The 25,623-nt window shown below is 41.3% G+C and overlaps 1 protein-coding gene across 2 annotated transcripts in view; it reads left to right on the forward strand.

Annotated features, from left to right (window-relative positions):
• LOC135511930 (fatty acid synthase-like) overlaps positions 1-2,081 on the forward strand; it is a 57,875-nt gene extending 55,794 nt beyond the window's left edge. For both annotated transcript variants that reach the window (XM_064933458.1, XM_064933459.1), the window contains exon 43: positions 37-2,081. In XM_064933458.1, the coding sequence (XP_064789530.1) occupies positions 37-174 (138 nt within the window). In that variant the 3' untranslated portion in view covers positions 175-2,081. The remainder of the gene's footprint in view (positions 1-36) is intronic.
• The last annotated feature ends 23,542 nt before the right edge of the window (positions 2,082-25,623 follow it).

The raw sequence follows: 25,623 nt of genomic DNA on the forward strand, positions 1-25,623 counted from the left end.
ATAATAACTATAATAACTGTTTTTGTTTCTCCCCAGGTGTGTGATGGTAAGGTGTCGGTTCACGTCATCGAGGGAGACCACCGCAGCTTCCTGGAAGGAGAGGGGGTTGAGTCTATCAGCAGCATCATCCACAGCTCATTGGCCGAGCCACGCATTAGTGCCCGAGAGGGTTAGACCAGTCCCGCCCATTCCCAGCCCTCTCCCCCAATAGCATCAACTTCTCCTATCATCAAATCTAAACCCCATTGATCAATACATATAATGGACGCAATCCCCCACCAATTAAAGCTCGTCTGGCTGCACAGGGTATGTTCCCATGGGAACAAATCGTGCTGTATGTTATGCTACCAATAAGCTCCTCTGTTTTATTTATTTTTTACCCTGTCTCTTTATCATGTTTGGAACGGTATAATAAATGTCCATACTGGTAATCCTGCTACAACTGGAAACACGCTGGCTCAACCCAATAGCTAGCCTAGCATGTGAGCCTGGCTGTGTTGCCAACTGACCAATGACTAGATAACCTACCTAGCTGCTGTGTTATGATACTGCTAAACGGTGTGTCGTTACCTTGATGATAAAGCTGTGTGGGTGGACCCTTTTTATCTACTCATGGTGTGTTTGTGCATGTATTTGCATGTTTTATCTTATGCCAAACCCTAGCAGTGCCCTAATGATGCAGACATAGGTCTGTTCCACCTGGACGTAGCCTCCTGCCTCTTTCACATGTCTAACACCTGTTCAAGCACTGTACCTGTTACCAAGTGTGACGTTGACATTGTTACATGGTTGTCTTGTGTTTGGGTAGGTTTTATTCTGTTTGTTTTGCATCAGGGTTTCTTTATCAGATTTGGTCAGAAGTTAAGTTATGATCCCTATTTTAGTAGATTTTGATGTGTTTTGTTGCCTTGCAGAGATGGTGACTGTTGTAGTATTGTTACACTGGTCTACTTAAGGTAGGTTCACACAGTGACATGCAGAAGACTCCTCGTCTTGAGAACTAAAGGTGTTATGGTCGCTACAAGGAAATGGATCAAGTGTTTGACTGATGCCATATTTGATCAAGTTAATGACTTTATTACCTATTCAGCTGTTTCCTAGACTCCATGTCTTCCCAGTTAAGAACTGAACCTTTTGAAAACAACCGTATTCTTCTGGGTTGAGATTTGTGTGTGTTTTCTTTCCTGTGTGAGGACACCTTTTTAAGAGGACTGATTAGATATCTACAGTTCACGTTTCTATGATGTCGGGTTATTTGACAGAAAAAGTCATTTAAATTGCTGCTGTTTAAAAATGTATGATGTTCTGTGACTACAATGGATTACTGAATTAACATTGCTGTCTTTTCCTTAAATGGGAAGACATTTTCCAACATTCCTGAAATATTGTTACACAAGACTAATTTTAAATACTTGAATAATACTGCTGTCAACCTGCAATGCTTCAAAACTCTTTGGCACTTATTTGAAAGGAAATTGAGCAATAGTCCAGTATTTGGGTAGTGCCATACAAGTGATGTCCTGCTAAACATATGGTCGTGTTCACTATAGGGCACAACGTAGCAAAATGCTTTGCAACTGAAGATGAGCTTTCATTTTTGGTGCCCACTGAACATGACCAGATTTGACTGTCTCACTGAAAGAGTAGTAGTTTGTCCAAGCTTCCATTTAGTTTGTACTGTGGAGTCATTGATCTGAAGAATGGGCCTCGTTGAGGAGTAGGTAGAATTGACCCCTAACCACTAGTCCAGAAACAGGTATTTTACTGTCTTCCCGTTAGGACTGTTGGGAGGGTAATCTGATCCTATTGTACATCTGTGGTTACGAGGCAACTTTAGACCTCTATCTTGTTTTTGACTCCCATGATCTTTGCTGTCCCCTAAAGGTCCTCTAAGATCTTGGGTCCAATCCCAGAATGCAACAGACTGACCTGACTTCTGAGACTTCTAATCAGGTCTATGAAGAGTCGGGTGACTAATTTGAACCCTGTGATTGGCTGCAGTAAAAAGGAGGAGGAAATTGACGGTGTGCTCCTCTAGTTGTATTTATTGTATTAGTCCAAATAAAGAACTATCACTAACATCCTGCCTCACTGTCTGTTCTATGTAAACTTAACAAGGACATTATAGTTCTCAGCAAGTAGTGTATTCAACAGATTTGAGAGGTTGGCATGGAATATAATGAGAGCACTTGTTATGCACCAAATACGTATATGGGGTTACTTTATTGCCCTGGGCAAGTTCAGGCTGATCTGTGGTTGCCCCGTTAGGCAGGTGACATTTTTCACTGAAAACAACCAACCACTGCCTGTATCCTGATCTTTCTTGTTCTTCCCAATTGTCAGTATTTCAATTAAACAAGTTATGTTTGTGTAAACAGCTTTTTTCACAAGTGTCTATAATCTTTGGGCATTCATGACATACTCCTGGCCTTTCACACCTTAATGTCAATCCCTGCGTATAACTGACCATACATCCCCACACATTCCTTATGCAATCAGATGTCCTGTGTCTCTAAATGGCTGTTATTCCTTTGCTGGTCATGTGTTTGTGTCATATAGAAGTTACCACTAAAAAGTTACACAGCATTCGGCTATGAGGGCCATCTGCTTCTACGTTCACGACAGGTCTGCCTCTGCCTTTAAAGTTAGTGTGGACAGAGAAGTGTTTTGTGTGTGTTCCTTTGAGGTTGAGTACAGATGATGTGAGAGTGATAAAATGTATGCACACATGACTTTTTTTATTTTACTAGGCAAGTCAGTTAAGAACAAATTCTTATTTTCAATGAAGGCCTAGGAACAGTGGGTTAACTGCCTGTTCAGGGGCAGAACGACAATTTTTACCTTGTCAGCTCGGGGATTTGAACTTTCAACCTTTCAGTTACCAGTCCAACGCTCTAACCACTAGGCTACCCTGCCGCCCCGTTAGTCATGTTGGTTAAAAGCATCTGCTAAATGGAATGTTATGTATTATAAGAAACAAGACCACTGGATTGGCCTTTCAGTCCAACAGGGGGCTATCTAGTGCTCAGACACAAGGGAAGCTTCCCAAATGAAACCCTATTCTCTACATAGTGCACTGCTCTGGTCAATGTAGTGCACTATGTAGGGAATAGGGTGTCATTTGGGACAAAGGTAGGGCTGGGACACTCAGAGGAGCAACAGATTGTTTTTCAGAAAAGGACCACCCTGCGAGGCAGACTGATTAAACCACAGCCTTGGATGTTCAAAGGCTGTTATGATACAGAGAGGGAGAGATATACATCGAAATGCATATACACTCACTGTCCTCTCTCTGTTGATGTTCATCATCTGAATAAAGCCAATGAACTGCTGTCTATCTGTCCTATCCTGTGACAGGTGGAATTTAAAATGAGGCGTGTGTTAATCACCTCAAATTTCTTTCCCTGGAAATCAGAGGTTGAGAAGAAAAGGTTTGCAGAAAAGCACAATAATTATTTATATCCACGGCCACAAAGTTGAAGTGAGGACAAGTTTACAACAGCCTGCATGTTAGGATTGCACTTCCTCAATGATGATAAATGATAGATATGTGTTTTATGATGCTATCTGTGTTGGGGGGATGAATGCCTGCTGGTCTAGGACGAGGTAATGATGTTATACTGAATGGTTATTAGAGACTACAGCAGCAGAAGTCATCTCACAGAGGATCAGTCAAAGATCCATCTCTTTTTCTGTAACACACTATTCTCTCTCTCTCTCTCCTCCTATCCTGTCTTTCATCCTCTCACTCTCCTTCCAGAATCCTCTGTCCCTTCATCACCTTCTCTCATTCCTTCCATCTATCCTTGTTGTCACAGTCATGGCTTAAGGGCTCTGTGGTAATATCTTCCTCAATGCCAAGACACAGGTTGTCCTCTACAGAGCCTTGGATTTAACAAGAGCCACATCTCAGAGGACGGCGAGAGAGAAATTACTTTTCCCCTTAAGTGGAAATGAAGCGCCAGTCAACTCCTCAGAGCCTCGTCCTTTCTCCTGAAAAATGACCCTTCTCTCTCGTCCTCCTTCCTTCCCTCCCCGAAGACAGGTTTCCATCTGTGAGTGGTAAATTACCCCTCCAAGTGGCTGTGTCGAGACAGTGGAAAATGAATTAAGGTTGGTCTGCATCCATGGTGTGATTCTAACTCATCTGCTCCTGTCAAAGTGGAAGTCTCTCTAAATCTGAGAGTTCTGGTTCAGTGTTCTGGGCCAATGGGGCAACAGACTGGCGTCACAGGAAGAGTGGGATGGGATGGAGTTTGGGGGGTTGAGAGGGGCATCACTCAACACTGATAGAGTGTGTGTGTAGGGGAGGCTTGTGTGTGTGTTTGTGTGAGAGCTAAAGTGAGTGAGAGAAAGAGAGCACAGAGAGTGAGAGAAACTTTCACTTGAGTCAGTGTGTCTGTGTATCTTCAGGAAGTAGAGGTACAGTGTAAGCCCCAATGTGCTGTCATTACTCAAAACATTGAAGGAAACCTGTTGCACTTAATTCAAATATCAGAGTACAGTTACTAAAGTGATGTTGTAGTCATTACTCAAACCGATAGAGTCACTGTGACCCTGTAGGGGGTCCAAGTTTGAGTTGTATCAGCTTGAACATTTTTAGGAAGCCTCACCTCCAATACAATTTCCCAGTGTGCCTTGCCTTTTCGAGTGAATTGTAGGATTACCACCCATGACTGTGTTTGTTAGTGACATAGACATGGTTGTTGAATTCGTTCATTCCAGTCCTGTGGCCTTCACCAAGTGAGTTCCTAGGTAAATATTATAATTACAGTTTTTATGACAATACATTACATACCTAATGAGACCTTATTTTTAGGCCTAGATTTACCCTAACACAGTGGCCTGAAACTCATGGTGAGGGTTGCAAAATTCCAGTAAGTTTCCCAGAAATCTTCCAACCTAGATTTCTGGAAAAAATGGGACTACCTAGCCATTTAAACTGGAACAACCATTTCAGTAACGGGCTAAAAAGAATCTAACTAAATGATTGGATTAGTTTAGAAAAATTCATATTATTTATCTTTGTGTAGCTAGCATAAGATGAATTAATTAATCAATCAATGTACTTGAAAAAACACAGATATTAAAAACTTTAAAAAAAATACTTTCAGTAAAGCATGCTGAGTAAAAAGTGAATCTGTTATTATAATTTAAAATAATGTAGTTGGTGTGACTTCTCATTTAGTTTTGAGTCAGAACCACATAAACATTTGAAGTAATAATGGCTTTACCTTGACTTTGATTGTCAAAACATGATCTGTTTCACCTGTCTTTGTGCTTGTCTGCACCCCCTCCAGGTGCTGCCCCTCTTCCCCATCATCCCCAGTGTACATATACCTGTGGTCTCTGTTTTGTTTCGTCAAGCCTATCAGTGGTTTTTCCCATGCTCCTGGCTGTCTCTAGTTCCTTTTTATTTTTTATTTTTTTGCTTTTCTGGTTTTGACCATTCTACCTGTCCTGACCCTGAGCCGGCCTGTCGTTCTGTACCTTGCCATACTACCCTGACCTCTGCCTGCCGTTCTGTACCTTGCCATACTACCCTGGATTACTGACCTCTGCCTGCCGTTCTGTACCTTGCCATACTACCCTGGATTACTGACCTCTGCCTGCTGTTCTGTACTGTTCAGATTCTGCTCTGGACTACTGACCTCTGCGTGCCCTTGACCTGTCGTTTGCCTGCCCTCCTGTTTAAGTAATACATGTTTGTTACTTTGAAACTGTCTGCATCTGGGTCTTTTCCTGAGCCTTGACATTGAGTTCAATTTACTAGAATTATTTGAGTAAGAAATGCCTTGGGATTAACAGTTTACCAGTAAAGATTTATGAAGTAGGAAATGAAGATACCACACTTCCTGGAATATGTTGGATTCCCAGTAATCCCTATCCTGTCCCTCGTCTACCTTCTGACAGTTAATAATGTGTGCTGAAGTTGCCTCTGTAGATACACACCTGTTTCTCTTCAAATCCCTTACGTTCGTTGAAATTTAGAACAAATCCTGCAGGGGAGACAACAAATGCAGAACCACTTATTAAAGTTCTTGTGGATGCTTATTTTTTAGTGCCACTGAAGCCCTGTTTATACGTGGTTCTAACATGCGGCCTTCATCCTGATCTTGTTCACATGCTGATTGTGCCCAGATTTTTAGACAACTGTAGATGATTAAAAGACGCATTGTGATCTGATTGTTATTGTGACACTTATAAGTGTAAACAGACAACATCAGGTTAAGATCAGGACAAGTTCAGGACATGTGTAAATGGCAGGTATAAACAGGACTAGAGAGAAACTCAAGGGAAACCTGTATTTTCTCTAATAGTGGCAGAAGACGACTTATAGTTATTTCTGCTGGCCATGATGCACGGTTCCAATTTCATATGATGACCCTTGCATTATAACACAAGGATGATATCACACCTTTTGTGTGCAGTAAGGGAGAAGCTGGGCAGATCGACACGTACACACACACCTAAATGAACCACGCACACACACACACACACACACACACCAGGCACGTCCATAGATAGGAGTCTACATGTCCCTTTGTGCTCTCACTAGCCAAGTGAAGTGTCATTTTGGGTGGTATATAACAAAAACATAGTATTGTTGTTCTGAACGCCCGGTATCCAAACATGCATGGCTTGAGAGGCTTGAGATGTGGTCCAGTAGAGTGTGTGAAGCTTGCTACCTAGTTTAAATATCAACAGTAGTGCCACAGCTACATAACATTTTATTAACACCTGATAACACTTGATTTACATCATTATAGAGCTGCTGCTTCAAGGAGCGGGATTCTAACCCAGAAGATATCCTGCTATGCACTCCGACAAACCATCAAACAGGCAAAACTTCCGTACAGGGCCAAGATCGAATCGTACTGCACCGGCTCCGACGCTAGTCGGATGTGGCAGGGCTTGCAAACTATTACAGACCACAAAGGCAAGCACAGCCTCAAGCTGCCCAGTGACACAAGCCTACCAGATGAGCTAAATTACATCTATGCTCGCTTCGAGGCAAGTAACACTGATACATGCATGAGAGCATCAGCTGTTCCGGACGACTGTGTGATCATGCTCTCTGTAGCCGATGTGAGTAAGACATTTAAACAGGTCAACATTCAGACGGATTACCAGGACGTGTACTCCGAGCATAAGCTGACAAACTGGCAAGTGTCTTCACTGACATTTTCAACCTCTCCCTGTCTGTAATACCAACATGTTTCAAGCAGACCACCATAGTGTTGGGCACAGGGACTAACGTAACCTGCCTAAATGACTACCGACCCGTAACACTCACTTCTGCGGCCATGAAGTGCTTTGAAGGCTGGTCAGGGCTCACATCAAAACCATTATCCCAGAAAACCTAGACCCACTCCAATTTACATACCTCCCCAACAGATCCACAGATGATGCAATCTCTATTGCACTCCACACTGCCCTTTCACACCTGGACAAAATGAACACCTAAGTGAGAATGCTATTCATTGAGAACAGCTCAGCATTCAACACCATAGTGCCCTCAACGCTCATCACTAAGCTAAGGGCCCTGGGACTAAACACCTCCCTCTGCAACTGGATCCTGGACTTCCTGACGGGACGCCCCCAGGTGGTAAGGGTAGGTAACAATACATCTGCCACGCTGATCCTCAACACGGGGGCCCCTCAGGGGTGCGTGCTCAGTCCCCTCCTGTACTCCCAGGCACGAATCCAACACCGTCATTAAGTTTGCCGATGACACAACAGTGGTAGGCCTGATCAACAACGAGACAGCCTATAGGGAGGAGGTCAAAGACCTGGTCGTGTGGTGCCAGGACAACAACTTCTCCCTCAGTGTGATCAAGACACAGGAGATGATTGTGCACTACAGGAAAAGGAGGAGCGAACACGCTCCCATTATCCTTGTTGAGGCTGTAGTGGAGCAGGTCAAGAATTTCAAGTTCCTTGATGTCCACATCACCAACAAACTAACATGATCCAAGCACACCAAGACCGTCGTGAAGAGAGCATGACAAAACCTATTCCCCCTCATCACTGGGGCCAAGCTTCCTGCCATCCAGGACCTCTATACCTGGCGGTGTCAGAGGAAGGCCCTAAGAATGGTCAAAGACTCCAGCCACCCTAGTCATAGACTGTTCTCTCTGCTACCACACGGAAAGCAGTACCGGAGCGCCAAGTCTAGGTCCAAGGCTTCTAAACAGCTTCTACCCCCAAGCCATAAGACTCCTAAACAGCTAATCAAATGGTTACCCAGACGACTTGCATTGCCCCCCATTTTACTCTGCTGCTACTCTCTGTTAATTATGTATGCATAGTCACTTTAATAAATCTAACTAGATGTGTATATTACCTCAACAACCTTGACTAACCTGTGCCCCAGCACATTGACTCTGTACCGGTACCCCCGCTATTGTTATTTTACTGCTGCTCTTTTATTATTTGTTACTTTTGGTTCTTATTTTCTTTTCTTATTTTTTCTCCTTAAAACTGCATTGTTGGTCAAGGGCTTGTAAGTAAGCATATCACTGTAAGGTCTAAACCCATTGTTTTCGGCGCACGTGACAAAAACAATTTGATTTGATCATCAATTTTCTGTCTGGTTGGCTGTTTCAGAGAGAGGCAGAAAGACATGCTGAAGAGTGGCTGTATCAACGACCCTTCACTCAACACCATCCCTTCATCAGCCAAGAGTAGCACGTGTGTCTGGGCAGCAGCACATATACTAACATATCCACACATGCCACCAGCCAGCCAGTCATATATCGTGGGTTATTAATATTATATTAAGAACTTATTATTTAAGAACTTATTAAGAGCTTTGAAGATAAACCCAAATCAGTAAAACATTTTTTTACATCAATCATAGCCCACATTTTTTTTACATCAATCATAGCCCACCCTCTTTTCCGGATGTCAATCATCCTGATGTCAATCATTCTGATGTCAACCATGTCTTTAGGAGGAACTGTAGCTTAACTAGCTTGCTTACAATTTGTGATGTGTGTGTCTTTTTTTAAGCAGGGGGGTTAATTTTGATCACCTGCCCCCTGAAAGGTCTGTGCATGGCCCTGACACACACACACACACCACATAACCATTCAATTCAATTCAATCATTTCATTGTTATTCATATTGTTATTCACATACTTCATGAACTCAACGGATTTCTTTGAGGTGTTTTCTGGAGAGCTCTCCTGAAACTGATTCATTCTGATTCTGCCTTTCTCCACTTCATCTACTTACTCCTTACAGGAGATGAGACCCAGGAGTGGCTGTGGGTTAACACAGTGATTTCTGTAGTCATCATGTTGACTTGGGATGAATTTCTGGCTCCTCAAGTTTTGAGGTTGCAGCCCAAGCCAACATCTGTGATATCTGTGCTATTTCACTCATTTCAGTATTCATGGCTTAGTTGTTATTGTGTTGTTGTTTTAATGTGTTATTTTTGTCTAAAAAGACAAATGTCTTGTGCCATTGTTAGAAATGTCTTAAATCCACTCTTACCCTATAATGTCCGGAGCCTGCTGGTTTTCTGTTCTACCTGATCATTATTTGCACCCACCAAGTGTCCCAGGTCTAACTCAGTCCCTGGTTAGAGGGGAAACATTTAAAAAGCAGTCGAACTGGCTTCGAGATCCAGAGTTGAGTTAGAGGGCACTAGAGCTTCAAAAGTATATGGGTTGCTGTGTAGCCTGAATATCTTTCACTCAGTTTCCCTGTATTCCAAAACATACAATGACAACAATGCCCTTTCTGTCTCTGTTTTTTTCTCTCTCTCTCTCTCCTCCTCATCCTCACTCCATCCTAGTCTTTGTGTTAACCATGAGCATCTAGCAGTAGGTACAGTACATGAGATGTTTCTGCTTCCTCTCGCTCTCTCTCACCTCCCTCTCTCCCTCTCCATTATCACCTGGGCTGTATATCCACTCTAACAGAAAACGGTCATTTATATGGTAATTCTGGGTATATCCATCAATGTAAAAATGTATAGGGGACAGATTGGAGTGGCTGCAAGTCTTGAACCTTTACTAGTTGAGCATTTTGCCATGTGTCGTGGAGATTCAGTGCTGAGAGAGATTTGGTCATTTCTTCAAACAATCATCTTTATTTAATATCGATTAATTATTGCAATAATGATGCTGGTCGATCCCCCACCCTTGTGTTGGACCGAGTAACCTAACCTTTACACAAATGCAGAGTACTATACATAGCTGACACTAACAATGCTCAGTCATGGTTGGTTCAACCCCCCTCAAAGTGCATCATAAGCAACACTGGGTTCGTCCTGTCGTTATCTGCATGTGGGTTGTAGTCTTAACCCCACTCTGACTTAGTTTACCAGATGCAAGGATGATTTTGAGACATTGAGGAATTGTTCTACTCCTAAACTATCCCTAGATAAACACGTGATTGTCTATGTAATGCAGTCTTTAACTTACTTGTCAGCTCAAACCATCTCTGTTGACCATACGCCCAGATGAGCTGCAGGGAACTAGAGTGCAGACCATAAAAACACAGGATTTGTTCCTTCTGTAGCAATCTATTGGTCTCTATTGTCTAACCATTCGTGACGTCCAAGTTCACACCATCCGTCTCTTTGGTTTGTAGAGATTGTAATTCCAACCATTTCAACATGTACAGTGCCTTGCAAAAGTATTCCGTGAATAGTTATGACGCTCAAGTTTCCTTTTTTTGTGTCTTATTTCTTGTTCGTTTCACAATAAAATATATTTTGCATCTTCAAAGTGGGAGGCATGTTGTGTAAATCAAATGATACAAACTGCCCAAAAATCTATTTTAATTCCAGGTTGTGAGGCAACAAAATAGTAAAAATGCCAAGGGGTGTGAATACTTTTGCAAGCCACTGTAGTTATCACACCTTAATCATCTAATTGTACTCTATTCTATATACGACCAAGGTCTTGGCATAATGACCCTATCATGTCATTGCCTAACGTCACATCTAGGACGTTCCTAATTCGCGGTGTGTTGCTTAGGGCACTATCCTAAGTTGATAACTACATAAAAAGTCTACAGCTGTAAGGCAGCAGTTTTAGGCAGTCTACAGGGATGACCTATGGAACTCTGTGGAGAAACTGGTGAGTACTGTAGCTGTAGAGTCAAATGCCTCAGAGTAAATGTTAAACTTCACTAAGGCTGGTATTTTGTTCGGAACCTTAAGTGATCCGGCCATAAATCCTCATTAAATATTCCATTGTACATGTGTGTTTGTGCTTACACAAGCGCACATACTGTAACGGCTTTCTTCTACCTCCTTCTCTGACGAAGAGGTGGAATAAGGATCGGACCAAAATGCAACGTGGTTCGTTCGATACATCTTTAATGAAGAAGAACACGAAGAATACAAAACAACAAACGTCGAAAACCGAAACAGCCCTGACTGGTGCAACAAACACAGAGACAGGAACAATCACCCACAAACACACAGTGAAACCCAGGCTACCTAAATATGGTTCCCAATCAGAGACAACTATAATCACCTGACTCTGATTGAGAACCGCCTCAGGCAGCCACAGACCAATCTATACACCCCACACAACCCCAAGACGAAACACACTACAAATAAACCCATGTCACACCCTGGCCTGACCCAATAAATGAAAATAACATAATAAATACAGACCAGGGCGTGACACATACCAAGGGAAAGAAACCAAGTATCCAGGGAGGCTGAAACCTGTTCAGAATGAGTCTGATGTCACCAGACAATTTCCAGGTCATTGCCTGGAGGTCAGTAAGAATTGATGTCGACCTCGATATGTGTTAAGGGGACCTGTAGTAGTTTTACTACACGTCAATGTGTCTTACACCATTTTATTGGTTATAGGTATGAAGGTGTCTATTTCACAGCTATGTTATCCACGGAGGAGCTAACCTCACGATGGAAGTACTCTCTTAGCACTGAACCAGTCGTATGCAGTGTGATCATGGTTCATGACTTCTAATAACCTTCTTCCTGAATGAAGGGTTCTATTTATTAGTGGGCATGTGTGTTAACCATCAGAAGAATGTTCTGGAGAATCCCTTACACGTGTTGCAATCTGAGTGACTACTGTCGTAGATAATTGTTACAGAAATATAATACTGTCTATAGAAATATAATACTCTCAGAAGAAACTTTTGAATTCAATGTAGACTTTAATACAAATTATTAAAAGCCGTGCTGATCCGCGGAAAAGCCGCCGCTTCTCAACACTGGTCTGCTTTTATACATACATAGTATTGGGGTACATCACATATGTAAATAAAGTTACTCCCCCTTAGTATCTGCTTTTGGTTACAACGATGGCAGAACTCTTTCCATGTTCTAAAAATAATGTATGTACTGCATGCCTATGTTTTACGTGTTAGTCATCAGTTATCTTGCCTACATCTTTCTTCCTGTACCCTGCTGACCACAGCACGTTCAGCTGTCATGAATGCACGTATGGTCTTGGTTAATGTATTCCTACAAAAATAGAGTATGGTCTGGGTGTCATATGGCCTGGATATCATCTTCTCTTAATGTGCATGTCCTTGCTACTTCAGCCTAGCAGCCAAACCTATCTACATGCAATGCTGAGCTTTCTTCAATGGTTTGCTCCAACACTACTAACTAACTAATTTGACCGATTGTGGCTGGACTGACTGTGCTGGCATTGTCACTGGTACTCAAGGGGACCAGTTGTCCTATCAATTTATTTTGAAATGTTATCCTACTAGAACACATAATTAGAGCATGTTACAAGTTGCATTGTAGTTGAAACTACACATGGCAAGGAATGATTCTTTTTTTCCATTTGTTTTGGAGGTATAACGTCCACTGGACCTTTACAACCAGTGTGGTACACCTCAGTAATATCTTAGATGTGTTCTAAGGTTATCCCCGTCGAGGGGCCTGTCTGAACCACACTGTTCTCATAGGGACATTTACAACTAGATTTGTTTTCTGCTCTGGCGGCCTTGTACAGTGTTGCACGTTCATCTCAACTACAAGCAGGAAGGATGTTGCTCATTCACCGAGACTGCTGGCTTGAAATCATGAAAAGAATGGTCAATCAAGTTTGCCGATGGAATGTGTCGAGATATCGTAATATCTCCTTGGATCGTATTCTGCATTGGTCTATCTTTTGATCGTCCTTTAACCCTTGTGCTCTGACAATTGGACAATTGGTATGGGTTGAGTGCAGGAACGTAGAGAACAGCGGTAGCGGTAGTTATGTCGATTTACTTTACAGTTATTTTGACCGCGGTGGTTATTGGAGTTTTGGTTCATGGTAGAAACAGTTGTTGTGCGTCATCTCTCAACGCTCCAATACCTGATAATGCAGCCTCTAACTGGAGTGAGTGGTCCTGGTCAAACTTCAAAACCGAGATGTCAAGACTCTTGGGGTTTTGATGCCTCAAAATCTGTGCTTGCAAGCTCTCTGAGTTGTAAGATAGGCAAGCCAATGTGGGCTGTAGGGCCCAAGTAGGTAATGAAGGTGGGATACATGTTCGACAGAAACATTTGTTTCAGTGGTAACAGCTCTTCCATTCCTGTTTCAGTGAGAAGCCAAAGGTAAGCTGAACGAAGCCTATGATATTAAGCTTGTGGGTGTTCATTCCGTGCTTGTTTGACAGTGTTAGCCAGTGAGCTATTGTGTTTGTGAGAATCAGCACTATAAAAATTGGCTTAATTATTTATTTACTAACTAAATAACAACAGAATTACATAAACACACACACAATAGATCATATGTTGGTTACTAACATGATACAAAGAAAAGTCCCTGATGGACGAAATCGATATGACGGCTTGGTAGACAAAGGAAAGGGGTGGGGACAGCTCAAGAGCGGGAAACTCAGAGTGGACCCACGTACATGCAGTTGATAACTACAATCGTGGAAATGCTAATACTTTGAACATGAACAGACACTCATTTGAAAAGGAATGGCAATTTACATATTTACGAGAGTATGCATGTGTCTCTCTCTGTGATCGCCAGTCCTTCTGCTGGAGAGAGTCGACAAAGTCTATGGTTGCGCTCCTCTGGTCGCCAAGAACTTTGTAGCTCTGTTATTATGGAAACGTCAGGCGTACTGATGGTTGTTGCATAGGGAAATGTTCTTGAGAATGGATCTTTCAGAGTAGCATTGTTCTTAGAGTTGAGCTGTTAGAATAGATGCTTCTGCTGTAGTCGGTATCCTCGTCCTAGTCCTACGCACATTTTCAGCTGCAGACTGGTAAAGCGGTGTCTAAGATTTGCTCCTTCTGTAGAAATAAATTGGTCTCTATTGTAGAACCATTCGTGACGTCTCCTTGGTTTGTAGAGATTTAAATTCCAGCAATTTCACCATGTAGCTACCGCTCCATGCTCTCTGGTCTAATGTACATTTTGTCACGGGTGGTTTTATACCCTTCTGGAAAAAGGGGGCATTCTATGACTCCGTCGTATTGTCTGTGCTCACGTGGGTGTGGTCACCGACTAGTTAAATCTTTATATGAAAAACCATTCTCTCATTTAGAAGGCTAACATCACATTTCATCTTCTCATAATTAGTTTCATATTTAATCATATACATTCCACAACATTCAGAGATACAGTTATGTTGTTCTGCTGTGGTAGTTACATTACAAATAATTAAGGAATTTGACATGATTGTTCTTTATGTATCCACGGACAATTTCAACTGATTGGAATACAGAAATATTGTTATATTATTCAACCTTTTGAGGTTGCCATACTGCAAAGTCTTTCTCTGTGGTAACAAAGGGATTATCGACTTTCATTTTGGCTGAGTGGGGAAAGGAGTTTCGATATTTAAGACCGTCATAAACCTGATGTGGGAGAGAGAGAGGGGGGCCTATGATCCTCACCAAAAAGGGGATGTCATGACAATGTTTATCACCGACAGTATGTAGGTAGAGGTACATATTTATCAATGACAGTAGGTAGGTAGAGGTACATATTTATCAATGACAGCAGGTAGGTAGAGGTCCATATTTATCAATGACAGTAGGTAGGTAGAGGTACATATTTATCAATGACAGTCAGCAGCTAGAGGTCCATATTTATCATTGACAGTAGGTAGGTAGAGCTACATATTTATCACTGACAGTAGGTAGACAGAGTACATATCACTGACAGTAGGTAGGTAGAGGTACATATTTAATACTGAGCGTAGGTAGGCAGAGTACATATCACTGACAGTAGGTAGAGCTACATATTTATCACTGACAGTAGGTAGGTAGGTAGAGGTACATATTTATCACTGACAGTAGGTAGGCAGAGTACATACCACTGACAGTAGGTAGAGCTACATATTTATCAATGACAGTAGGTAGGTAGAGGTTCATATTCATCACTGACAGTAGGTAGGTAGAGGTCCATATTCATGACTGACAGTAGGTAGGTAGAGCTACATATTTATCACTGACAGTAGGTAGACAGAGTACATATCACTGACAGTAGGTAGAGCTACATATTTATCAATGACAGTAGGTAGGTAGAGTACATATCACTAAAAGTAGGCAGGTAAAGGTATATATTTATCACCGAGATTAGGTAGGTAGAGTACATATCACTGACAGTAGGTAGGTCGAGTACATATCACTGACAGTAGGTAGTGGTACATATTTATCACTGACAGTAGGTCAGTAGAGGTACATATTAATCACTGACAGTAGGTAGTGGTACATATTTATCACTGACAGTAGGCAGGTAGAGGTACATATTAATCACTGACAGTAGGTAGGTAGAGGTCCATATTCATCACTGACAGTAGGTAAGTAGAGATCCATATTCATCACTTACAGTAGGTAGGTAGAGCTACATATTTATCACTGACAGTAGGTAGACAGAGTACATACTGACAGTTGGTAAGGTAGAGGTCCATATTCATCACTGACAGTAGGTAGAGCTACATATTTATCAATGACAGTAGGTAGGTAGAGCTACATATTCATCACTTACAGTAGGTAGGTAGAGCTACATATTTATCACTGACAGTTGGTAGGTAGAGGTCCATATTCATCACTGACAGTAGGTAGGCAGAGTACATATCACTGACAGTGGGTAGAGCTACATATTTATCAATGACAGTAGGTAGGTAGGTAGAGGTACATATTTATCACTGACAGTAGGTAGGCAGAGTACATATCACTGACAGTAGGTAGAGCTACATATTTGTCAATGACAGTAGGTAGGTAGAGATATATATTTATCACTGACAGTAGGTAGGCAGAGTACATATCACTGACAGTAGGTAGAGCTACATATTTATCACTGACAGTAGGTAGGTAGGTAGGTAGGTAGGTAGAGGTACATATTTATCACTGACAGTAGGTAGGCAGAGTACATATCACTGACAGTAGGCAGGTAGAGATGCATATTTATCACTGACAGTAGGTAGGCAGAGTACATATCATTGACAGTAGGTAGGTAGACGTTTATTTTTATCACTGACAGTAGGTTATAAGAGTGCATATCAATGACAGTAGGTAGAGCTACATATTTATCACTGACAGTAGGTAGGTAGAGGTCCATATTTATCAATGACAGTAGGCAGGTAGAGGTACATATTTATTACTGACAGTAGGTAGGTAGAGTACATATCACTGACAGTAGGTAGAGGTACATATTTATTACTGACAGTAGGTTGTTAGAGTACATATCACTGACAGTAGGTAGGTCGAGTACATATCACTGACAGTAGGTAGAGGTCCATATTTATCACTGACAGTAGGCAGGTAGAGGTCCATATTTATCAATGACAGTAGGCAGGTAGAGATATATATTTATCACTGACAGTAGGCAGGTAGAGGTCCATATTCATCACTGACAGTAGGTAGGTAGAGGTCAATATTCATCACTGACAGTAGGCAGGTAGAGGTCCATATTCATCACTGACAGTAGGCAGGTAGAGGTCCATATTCATCACTGACAGTAGGCAGGTAGAGGTACATATTTATTACTGACAGTAGGTAGGTAGAGTACATATCACTGACAGTAGGTAGAGCTACATATTTATCAATGACAGTAGGTAGGTAGGTAGAGGTCCATATTCAGCACTGACAGTAGGTAGGTAGAGGTCCATATTTATCAATGACAGTAGGCAGGTAGAGGTACATATTTATTACTGACAGTAGGTAGGTAGAGTACATATCACTGACAGTAGGTAGAGGTACATATTTATTACTGACAGTAGGTAGGTAGAGTACATATCAATGACAGTAGGTAGGTCGAGTACATATCACTGACAGTAGGTAGAGGTCCATATTCATCATTGACAGTAGGCAGGTAGAGATATATATTTATCACTGACAGTAGGCAGGTAGAGGTCCATATTCATCACTGACAGTAGGTAGGTAGAGGTATATATTCATCACTGACAGTAGGCAGGTAGAGGTCCATATTTATCAATGACAGTAGGCAGGTAGAGGTATATATTTATCACTGACAGTAGGCAGGTAGAGGTCCATATTCATCACTGACAGTAGGTAGGTAGAGGTCAATATTCATCACTGACAGTAGGCAGGTAGAGGTCCATATTTATCAATGACAGTAGGCAGGTAGAGATATATATTTATCACTGACAGTAGGCAGGTAGAGGTCCATATTCATCACTGACAGTAGGTAGGTAGAGGTATATATTCATCACTGACAGTAGGTAGGTAGAGGTCACTATTCATCACTGACAGTAGGTAGGTAGAGGTCAATATTCATCACTGACAGTAGGTAGGTAGAGGTCAATATTCATCACTGACAGTAGGTAGGTAGAGGTCAATATTCATCACTGACAGTAGGTAGGTAGAGGTCAATATTCATCACTGACAGTAGGTAGGTAGAGGTCAATATTCATCACTGACAGTAGGTAGGTAGAGGTCAATATTCATCACTGACAGTAGGTAGGTCGAGTACATATCACTGACAGTAGGCAGGTAGAAGTATATATTTATCACTGACAGTAGGCAGGTAGAAGTATATATTTATCACTGACAGTAGGCAGGTAGAAGTATATATTTATCACTGACAGTTAGTAGGTAGAGGTACATATTTAATACTGAGCGTAGGTAGGCAGAGTACATATCACTGACAGTAGGTAGAGCTACATATTTATCACTGACAGTAGGTAGGTAGGTAGAGGTACAAATTTATCACTGACAGTAGGTAGGCAGAGTACATATCACTGACAGTAGGTAGGTAGAGGTACATATTTAATACTGAGCGTAGGTAGGCAGAGTACATATCACTGACAGTAGGTAGAGCTACATATTTATCACTGACAGTAGGTAGGTAGGTAGAGGTACATATTTATCACTGACAGTAGGTAGGCAGAGTACATACCACTGACAGTAGGTAGAGCTACATATTTATCAATGACAGTAGGTAGGTAGAGGTCCATATTCATCACTGACAGTAGGTAGGTAGAGGTCCATATTCATGACTGACAGTAGGTAGGTAGAGCTACATATTTATCACTGACAGTAGGTAGACAGAGTACATATCACTGACAGTAGGTAGAGCTACATATTTATCAATGACAGTAGGTAGGTAGAGTACATATCACTAAAAGTAGGCAGGTAAAGGTATATATTTATCACCGAGATTAGGTAGGTAGAGTACATATCACTGACAGTAGGTAGGTCGAGTACATATCACTGACAGTAGGTAGTGGTACATATTTATCACTGACAGTAGGTCAGTAGAGGTACATATTAATCACTGACAGTAGGTAGTGGTACATATTTATCACTGACAGTAGGCAGGTAGAGGTACATATTAATCACTGACAGTAGGTAGGTAGAGGTCCATATTCATCACTGACAGTAGGTAAGTAGAGATCCATATTCATCACTTACAGTAGGTAGGTAGAGCTACATATTTATCACTGACAGTAGGTAGACAGAGTACATACTGACAGTTGGTAGGTAGAGGTCCATATTCATCACTGACAGTAGGTAGAGCTACATATTTATCAATGACAGTAGGTAGGTAGAGCTACATATTCATCACTTACAGTAGGTAGGTAGAGCTACATATTTATCACTGACAGTTGGTAGGTAGAGGTCCATATTCATCACTGACAGTAGGTAGGCAGAGTACATATCACTGACAGTGGGTAGAGCTACATATTTATCAATGACAGTAGGTAGGTAGGTAGAGGTACATATTTATCACTGACAGTAGGTAGGCAGAGTACATATCACTGACAGTAGGTAGAGCTACATATTTGTCAATGACAGTAGGTAGGTAGAGATATATATTTATCACTGACAGTAGGTAGGCAGAGTACATATCACTGACAGTAGGTAGAGCTACATATTTATCACTGACAGTAGGTAGGTAGGTAGGTAGGTAGGTAGGTAGGTAGGTAGGTAGGTAGGTAGAGGTACATATTTATCACTGACAGTAGGTAGGCAGAGTACATATCACTGACAGTAGGCAGGTAGAGATGCATATTTATCACTGACAGTAGGTAGGCAGAGTACATATAATTGACAGTAGGTAGGTAGACGTTTATTTTTATCACTGACAGTAGGTTATAAGAGTGCATATCAATGACAGTAGGTAGAGCTACATATTTATCACTGACAGTAGGTAGGTAGAGGTCCATATTTATCAATGACAGTAGGCAGGTAGAGGTACATATTTATTACTGACAGTAGGTAGGTAGAGTACATATCACTGACAGTAGGTAGAGGGACATATTTATTACTGACAGTAGGTTGTTAGAGTACATATCACTGACAGTAGGTAGGTCGAGTACATATCACTGACAGTAGGTAGAGGTCCATATTTATCACTGACAGTAGGCAGGTAGAGGTCCATATTTATCAATGACAGTAGGCAGGTAGAGATATATATTTATCACTGACAGTAGGCAGGTAGAGGTCCATATTCATCACTGACAGTAGGTAGGTAGAGGTCAATATTCATCACTGACAGTAGGCAGGTAGAGGTCCATATTCATCACTGACAGTAGGCAGGTAGAGGTCCATATTCATCACTGACAGTAGGCAGGTAGAGGTACATATTTATTACTGACAGTAGGTAGGTAGAGTACATATCACTGACAGTAGGTAGAGCTACATATTTATCAATGACAGTAGGTAGGTAGGTAGAGGTCCATATTCAGCACTGACAGTAGGTAGGTAGAGATGCATATTTATCACTGACAGTAGGTAGGTAGAGGTCCATATTTATCAATGACAGTAGGCAGGTAGAGGTACATATTTATTACTGACAGTAGGTAGGTAGAGTACATATCACTGACAGTAGGTAGAGGTACATATTTATTACTGACAGTAGGTAGGTAGAGTACATATCACTGACAGTAGGTAGGTCGAGTACATATCACTGACAGTAGGTAGAGGTCCATATTCATCATTGACAGTAGGCAGGTAGAGATATATATTTATCACTGACAGTAGGCAGGTAGAGGTCCATATTCATCACTGACAGTAGGTAGGTAGAGGTCAATATTCATCACTGACAGTAGGCAGGTAGAGGTCCATATTTATCAATGACAGTAGGCAGGTAGAGATATATATTTATCACTGACAGTAGGCAGGTAGAGGTCCATATTCATCACTGACAGTAGGTAGGTAGAGGTATATATTCATCACTGACAGTAGGTAGGTAGAGGTCAATATTCATCACTGACAGTAGGTAGGTAGAGGTCAATATTCATCACTGACAGTAGGTAGGCAGAGGTCAATATTCATCACTGACAGTAGGTAGGTAGAGGTCAATATTCATCACTGACAGTAGGTAGGTAGAGGTCCATATTTATCAATGACAGTAGGCAGGTAGAGGTACATATTTATTACTGACAGTAGGTAGGTAGAGTACATATCACTGACAGTAGGTAGAGCTACATATTTATCAATGACAGTAGTTAGGTCGAGTACATATCACTGACAGTAGGTAGGTAGAGTACATATCACTGACAGTAGGTAGTGGTACATATTTATCACTGACAGTAGGCAGGTAGAAGTATATATTTATCACTGACAGTAGGTAGGTAGAGGTCCATATTCATCACTGACAGTAGGTAGGCAGAGTACATATCACTGACAGTAGGTAGAGCTACATATTTATCAATGACAGTAGGTAGGTAGAGATGCATATTTATCACTGACAGTAGGTAGGCAGAGTACATATCAATGACAGTAATTAGAGCTATATATTTATCACTGACAGTAGGTAGGTAGAGATGCATATTTATCACTGACAGTAGGTAGGCAGAGTACATATCAATGACAGTAATTAGAGCTACATATTTATCACTGACAGTAGGCAGGTAGAGCTACATATTTATCACTGACAGTAGGTCGGTAGAGGTCCATATTTATCAATCACAGTAGGCAGGCAAAGGTACATATTTATCACTGACAGTAGGCAGGTAGAGGTATATAGTTATCACTAAGATTAGTTAGGTAGAGTACATATCACTGACAGTAGGTAGGTCGAGTACATATCACTGACAGTAGGCAGGTAGAAGTATATATTTATCACTGACAGTAGGCAGGTAGAAGTATATATTTATCACTGACAGTAGGTAGGTAGAGGTCCATATTCATCACTGACAGTAGGTAGGCAGAGATGCATATTTATCACTGACAGTAGGTAGGTAGAGTACATATCACTGACAGTAGGTAGAGCTACATATTTATCAATGACAGTAGGTAGGTAGAGATACATATTTATCACTGACAGTAGGTAGGCAGAGTACATATCACTGACAATAGGTAGGCAGAGTACATATCACTGACAGTAGGCAGGTAGAAGTATATATTTATCACTGACAGTAGGCAGGTAGAAGTATATATTCATAACTGACAGTAGGTAGGCAGAGATTTATATTTATCACTGACAGTAGGTAGGTAGAGGTCCATATTCATCACTGACAGTAGGTAGGCAGAGATGCATATTTATCACTGACAGTAGGTAGGTAGAGTACATATCACTGACAGTAGGTAGAGCTACATATTTATCAATGACAGTAGGTAGGTAGAGGTCCATATTTATCACTGACAGTAGGTTATAAGAGTGCATATCAATGACAGTAGGTACGTAGAGGTCCATATTTATCACTGACAGTAGGTCGGTAGAGGTCCATATTTATCACTGACAGTAGGTCGGTAGAGGTCCATATTCATCACTGACAGTAGGCAGGTAGAGGTATATATTTATCACTGACAGTAGGTCGGTAGAGGTCCATATTTATCACTGACAGTAGGCAGGTAGAGGTATATATTTATCACTGACAGTAGGCAGGTAGAGATATATATTTATTACTGACAGTAGGTAGGTAGAGTACATATCACTGACGGTAGGTAGAGCTACATATGTATCACTGACAGTAGGTAGGTAGAGTACATATCACTGAAAGTAGGTAGAGCTACATATTTATCACTGACAGTAGGTAGGTAGGTAGGTAGGTAGGTAGGTAGGTAGGTAGGTAGGTAGGTAGGTAGGTAGGTAGAGGTACATATTTATCACTGACAGTAGGTAGGCAGAGTACATATCACTGACAGTAGGCAGGTAGAGATGCATATTTATCACTGACAGTAGGTAGGCAGAGTACATATCATTGACGATAGGTAGGTAGACGTTTATTTTTATCACTGACAGTAGGTTATAAGAGTGCATATCAATGACAGTAGGTAGAGCTACATATTTATCACTGACAGTAGGTAGGTAGAGGTCCATATTTATCAATGACAGTAGGCAGGTAGAGGTACATATTTATTACTGACAGTAGGTAGGTAGAGTACATATCACTGACAGTAGGTAGAGGTACATATTTATTACTGACAGTAGGTTGTTAGAGTACATATCACTGACAGTAGGTAGGTCGAGTACATATCACTGACAGTAGGTAGAGGTCCATATTTATCACTGACAGTAGGCAGGTAGAGGTCCATATTTATCAATGACAGTAGGCAGGTAGAGATATATATTTATCACTGACAGTAGGCAGGTAGAGGTCCATATTCATCACTGACAGTAGGTAGGTAGAGGTCAATATTCATCACTGACAGTAGGCAGGTAGAGGTCCATATTCATCACTGACAGTAGGCAGGTAGAGGTCCATATTCATCACTGACAGTAGGGAGGTAGAGGTACATATTTATTACTGACAGTAGGTAGGTAGAGTACATATCACTGACAGTAGGTAGAGCTACATATTTATCAATGACAGTAGGTAGGTAGGTAGAGGTCCATATTCAGCACTGACAGTAGGTAGGTAGAGATGCATATTTATCACTGACAGTAGGTAGGTAGAGGTCCATATTCAGCACTGACAGTAGGTAGGTAGAGGTCCATATTTATCAATGACAGTAGGCAGGTAGAGGTCCATATTTATCACTGACAGTAGGCAGGTAGAAGTATATCTTTATCACTGACAGTAGGTAGGTAGAGCTACATATTTATCACTGACAGTAGGTAGACAGAGTACATATCACTGACAGTTGGTAGGTAGAGGTCCATATTCATCACTGACAGTAGTTAGGCAGAGATGCATATTTATCACTGACAGTAGGTCGGTAGAGTACATATCACTGACAGTAGGTAGAGCTACATATTTATCAATGACAGTAGGTAGGTAGAGATACATATTTATCACTGACAGTAGGTAGGCAGAGTACATATCACTGACAGTAGGTAGACAGAGTACATATCACTGACAGTAGGCAGGTAGAAGTATATATTTATCACTGACAGTAGGCAGGTAGAAGTATATATTCAGCACTGACAGTAGGTAGGTAGAGGTCCATATTTATCAATGACAGTAGGCAGGTAGAGGTACATATTTATTACTGACAGTAGGTAGGTAGAGTACATATCACTGACAGTAGGTAGAGGTACATATTTATTACTGACAGTAGGTAGGTAGAGAACATATCACTGACAGTAGGTAGGTCGAGTACATATCACTGACAGTAGGTAGAGGTCCATATTCATCATTGACAGTAGGCAGGTAGAGATATATATTTATCACTGACAGTAGGCAGGTAGAGGTCCATATTCATCACTGACAGTAGGTAGGTAGAGGTCAATATTCATCACTGACAGTAGGCAGGTAGAGGTCCATATTTATCAATGACAGTAGGCAGGTAGAGATATATATTTATCACTGACAGTAGGCAGGTAGAGGTCCATATTCATCACTGACAGTAGGTAGGTAGAGGTATATATTCATCACTGACAGTAGGTAGGTAGAGGTCAATATTCATCACTGACAGTAGGTAGGTAGAGGTCAATATTCATCACTGACAGTAGGTAGGCAGAGGTCAATATTCATCACTGACAGTAGGTAGGTAGAGGTCAATATTCATCACTGACAGTAGGTAGGTAGAGGTCCATATTTATCACTGACAGTAGGCAGGTAGAGGTCCATATTTATCAATGACAGTAGGCAGGTAGAGATATATATTTATCACTGACAGTAGGCAGGTAGAGGTCCATATTCATCACTGACAGTAGGTAGGTAGAGGTCAATATTCATCACTGACAGTAGGCAGGTAGAGGTCCATATTCATCACTGACAGTAGGCAGGTAGAGGTCCATATTCATCACTGACAGTAGGGAGGTAGAGGTACATATTTATTACTGACAGTAGGTAGGTAGAGTACATATCACTGACAGTAGGTAGAGCTACATATTTATCAATGACAGTAGGTAGGTAGGTAGAGGTCCATATTCAGCACTGACAGTAGGTAGGTAGAGATGCATATTTATCACTGACAGTAGGTAGGTAGAGGTCCATATTCAGCACTGACAGTAGGTAGGTAGAGGTCCATATTTATCAATGACAGTAGGCAGGTAGAGGTCCATATTTATCACTGACAGTAGGCAGGTAGAAGTATATCTTTATCACTGACAGTAGGTAGGTAGAGCTACATATTTATCACTGACAGTAGGTAGACAGAGTACATATCACTGACAGTTGGTAGGTAGAGGTCCATATTCATCACTGACAGTAGTTAGGCAGAGATGCATATTTATCACTGACAGTAGGTCGGTAGAGTACATATCACTGACAGTAGGTAGAGCTACATATTTATCAATGACAGTAGGTAGGTAGAGATACATATTTATCACTGACAGTAGGTAGGCAGAGTACATATCACTGACAGTAGGTAGACAGAGTACATATCACTGACAGTAGGCAGGTAGAAGTATATATTTATCACTGACAGTAGGCAGGTAGAAGTATATATTCAGCACTGACAGTAGGTAGGTAGAGGTCCATATTTATCAATGACAGTAGGCAGGTAGAGGTACATATTTATTACTGACAGTAGGTAGGTAGAGTACATATCACTGACAGTAGGTAGAGGTACATATTTATTACTGACAGTAGGTAGGTAGAGAACATATCACTGACAGTAGGTAGGTCGAGTACATATCACTGACAGTAGGTAGAGGTCCATATTCATCATTGACAGTAGGCAGGTAGAGATATATATTTATCACTGACAGTAGGCAGGTAGAGGTCCATATTCATCACTGACAGTAGGTAGGTAGAGGTCAATATTCATCACTGACAGTAGGCAGGTAGAGGTCCATATTTATCAATGACAGTAGGCAGGTAGAGATATATATTTATCACTGACAGTAGGCAGGTAGA

The sequence above is a fragment of the Oncorhynchus masou genome, chromosome 24 (assembly GCF_036934945.1).
Source record: "Oncorhynchus masou masou isolate Uvic2021 chromosome 24, UVic_Omas_1.1, whole genome shotgun sequence".
Classification (NCBI taxonomy): Eukaryota; Metazoa; Chordata; class Actinopteri; order Salmoniformes; family Salmonidae; genus Oncorhynchus; species Oncorhynchus masou.